This window comes from Fulmarus glacialis, unplaced genomic scaffold (genome assembly GCF_000690835.1).
Source record: "Fulmarus glacialis isolate BGI_N327 unplaced genomic scaffold, ASM69083v1 scaffold22604, whole genome shotgun sequence".
Classification (NCBI taxonomy): Eukaryota; Metazoa; Chordata; class Aves; order Procellariiformes; family Procellariidae; genus Fulmarus; species Fulmarus glacialis.
In genome coordinates this window covers 11479-14997 of record NW_009210181.1, presented here as the reverse complement: position 1 = coordinate 14997, position 3519 = coordinate 11479, and the positions used below count along the sequence as shown (strand labels likewise).

General features: G+C 47.0%; 1 protein-coding gene across 1 annotated transcript in view; it reads left to right on the top strand.

Moving 5' to 3' along the window:
- Positions 1-3269, top strand: part of EXOC7 (exocyst complex component 7) — a gene marked incomplete at its 5' end in the record, with an annotated part of 22306 nt that extends 19037 nt beyond the window's left edge. Inside the window, 7 exons of the mRNA XM_009577103.1 lie at positions 1-31; positions 745-865; positions 1288-1383; positions 1638-1701; positions 2248-2289; positions 2471-2604; positions 3017-3269. The exon at positions 1-31 is cut by the window's left edge and continues 47 nt beyond it. Coding sequence (XP_009575398.1) covers positions 1-31; positions 745-865; positions 1288-1383; positions 1638-1701; positions 2248-2289; positions 2471-2604; positions 3017-3119 — 591 coding nt within the window. The remainder of the gene's footprint in view (positions 32-744; positions 866-1287; positions 1384-1637; positions 1702-2247; positions 2290-2470; positions 2605-3016) is intronic.
- Between the last annotated feature and the right edge of the window lie 250 nt (positions 3270-3519).

Genomic DNA, 3519 nt, shown 5'->3' with positions numbered 1-3519 from the left:
TTCAGCAGGCGGCTGCTGAGCACCTACATCTGTGAGTATACTCTGCACACCTTCCCGTTTCTGCCCCATCGGCTGTCCTTCGCTCAGCTCATTCTTGGGTGAAGAGCACAGGCTGTGTCTCTTACTCCATGTGATCTTTCCATGTTTGAGCTGGAGTCTGATGGGAGGGATGGAAAAAAGGGTCAAACTGGGAGCTTCAGACTGTTACAGTTAGACAGGACAAAGTACAGTGCAGCAGCTTGCTGTGCTGCAGAGCTCGAACCGTTCTCACCCAGTGCTTTGCATCTTCAACCTCATAGAGGCTCCTAGCTGCCAGAGGGGCTCTGTAAGATCTCGATCCAACGTTTACCAGTAAGATAGTGAGATGAGTTCACGGTACTACCTTGTGATGATCTGTTACAATGGCGATCAGGTCCTTCGGCTTCTTTGAGATCCGAGCCTGTGTCATGGTCAGGCTGTGTCTGATCGCCCATGCTTATGCTGAACACAGAATGCAACTGTATTGCCAGTTGCAACAAAGGCACTAGTCTGCAGAGAGGTATGGTGATTTGCTGAGAAAAGATCCATGTAAAGCTTGTAGGATTGTTAAGTACAGGTGATTGTAGCCTTGTCTGCACATGCAGTTGGGGCTGTGCTGTTCACTTTGCTGTGGGCCCACAGCGACAGTACAGAGCGCTCGGTTTGGATTGTCAATAGTGAGAAGTTTCATTGCAAAACTTTTTGTTCTGTTTTTCCCCATTTAAGGCAAAGTGCTGGGCAACTTACAGCTTAACCTTCTTAGTAAATCCAAGGTTTATGAAGACCCAGCTTTGAGTGCCATTTTTCTGCACAACAACTACAACTACATTCTGAAATCTCTAGAAAAGTAAGTGTGTACCGGGGTAAATCTCCTGAAGTCCAGGCTGACTCCAAGCATGGATTTGGAGCAGAGCTCTGCATTGAGTGCATTTACATGCCGGCCTGTCTCATCTCTGCTCTTTCTTCCATTCTTGAAACTGCCCTTTTGAAAGGTTTGTGCTATTATAAACATTGCATTACGCAAGAGTGGAAGATAAAAGCATCAGAGGTGCCTCAGGTTGTAGAGAATCCTTTGATCTTGGGAGGACTGAGGACATGGCTTTGGAAAGTAACTTGGAGTAGCTTCTGTCTCCCAGTTTGTGCATTTCAAGGTCCCTTTTACTGTAAAAGGCAGAAAAGAACTTGTTAATAGGGGCTTGAAATGTTGCCATTCTGCTAGCAGCCCTGAGCCCTGGCTCACATGCTTCCTCAGGTTTTCTGTTCTTTCAGGTCTGAGCTGATCCAGTTGGTAGCTGTGACACAGAAGACAGCCGAGAGGTCTTACCGGGAGCTCATTGAACAGCAGATCCAGACCTACCAGCGCAGGTCAGGTGACATCCTCCACCCTTCCCTTAGTTTTGGCAGTGGGAGAGATTAGCCTAAAACAGAAACTTGTCTAAAACCAAAGCCAAGTATTTTTGTTTCCAAGCGATTAATCTAACTTGGGAAGGGGTCACTGTGTAAAGTTTTGGGGTGTGTATTGTCTGGGGTGGCCTTTGGGTCATGGGCGAAGACATAGATGTTCTGGTGAGGCATGAGTAACCCCTCTTTGCCTCTTTCCTATCTCATTTCACATGCAGCTGGTTGAAGGTGACAGATTACATCTTGGAGAGAAACCTGCCTGTCTTTCAACCAGGAGTGAAGGTGAGAGGATGGGCAAGGATGGTTTTGAGATGATAGAAATTGCTAGAAACATCTTCTCCTTTGTCAAATTAAAAAAAAATCCCAGAAACCTTCTTTATATCTCATGCCAGTATTGCTCTGCAGAGTGAATACTGTGGCTGGGACAAGATGGAGAGCAGCACTGCCTTCTAATCTCCCCTGCCCCAGATTCATACACGTCTTTTAATCTCTGCCTCCATTCTTACATTTCCACCTGAGCAGATGCTTCTATTTTGGATTTGCAAAACCCTGAGATCTTTCCTTAGAAAGGGCTGGAATCATAAAGAAGTCTATTTTTATGTCTGTTCTGGCTGAAAATTACCCTCGTTAAACCTACTTCAGATGAAAGCCAATTGCTGGATGTAGGGTGTGCTGCTCACTGCAGCTTTCTCCCCTCCCTGCTTTAGGAGAGGGAATTCAAGCCAAGTAGGTAGGATATTACTTAGGTTGGATGGGGAGTTGCAGGCAAACACTTGTTGGAAATTTATTTCTGGAGATGAAATAAAATCCTTTCCTTCCTTGTTGCAGCTCAAGGATAAAGAGAGGCAGATGATAAAGGAGCGCTTTAAGGTAAGGAGGTGTTAGGTGGCATAAGAACATCCCCTAGTTGATTGGGACAGACAGTCAGACCAAAGATCTGCCTGAGGAGGAGACCTGTCTGTTGGTGATCAGCAGTGGAGGGGAAGAACATCAGACTCAGTATAGAGACATGATTGCAGACAGGACACTCACTGAGTTTTACTTTGGACAGGGTTTTAATGACGGGCTGGAGGAGCTATGTAAGATCCAGAAGGCCTGGGCAATCCCAGACATGGAGCAACGGGACAAAATCCGCCGGGCACAGAAAACCATCGTGAAAGAGACCTATGGTGCCTTCTTGAACAGGTGACGACCTCTTGCAACACTGTCCTCTCTTCTTTGGAATTACTGAGGTCTTTGGGGCCTAGAAGAGCCTGAGATGAGGCTCTTTTCTATTGTCCTGTCTTAGCTTCTCTACCTTGCACACTAAAACATCCCCAAGCTGAATGCTACTAGTTGCGAACCTCTGCTGTCACCCTGATTCCTTGGTCAGGGAGAGTGCAGATGTTCTGGCTAGCGCAAAGCTCTGAGCCACCCTGGGCTATTTGTGTAAAATTCAGGAGACCAGTTGTGACAGATCACTTGCTCCCTACAAGATACCCTCTCAGATTCAAGTGGGAGGTGCTGGAGCAGAGCTGATTTGTGACAGAGGAGGGGCCAGAGGATCTCTTTGCTGTGTTCCAGTCATTTGTTACCTGGGGGTTGTCTTCCTGTGCAGATATGGCAACGTGCCCTTCACCAAGAACCCTGAGAAGTACATCAAGTACCAGGTCGACCAGGTGGGGGAGATGATCGAGAAGCTGTTTGACACATCGGCATAAATCTCCAGCTGTTGTGTACTCTCCAGCTGCCAAGTACAAGTCAGCATTCTCAGCAACCTTTGGGACTCCCTTCCCTTTTCCCCTGCCCCATTGTGGTGGGCAGGGTGTTATACTTGTATTTATCAGATTTATAAACCTGTGGAAACACTACCTCCTGGCAGTCTTTGCCTTCTTCCCATGGATCCGGAGGAAAGGCTGCTGTGTGGGCTCTTATGTTTGTGCATCTTCAGGCCTGGGTATAAATGTTAATGCTTTGATGTGCAGCAGACATGGTGAGTATGGAGGAAAAAAAACCCCAAACCCAAACAAACAAAAAACCACCAAAAATCCCCACAACCTTATGGGTACAGTCCTTCTGCTAAGGGCAGGAGGCTGTAAGCTCCAAATGGTGCTGCCTGCT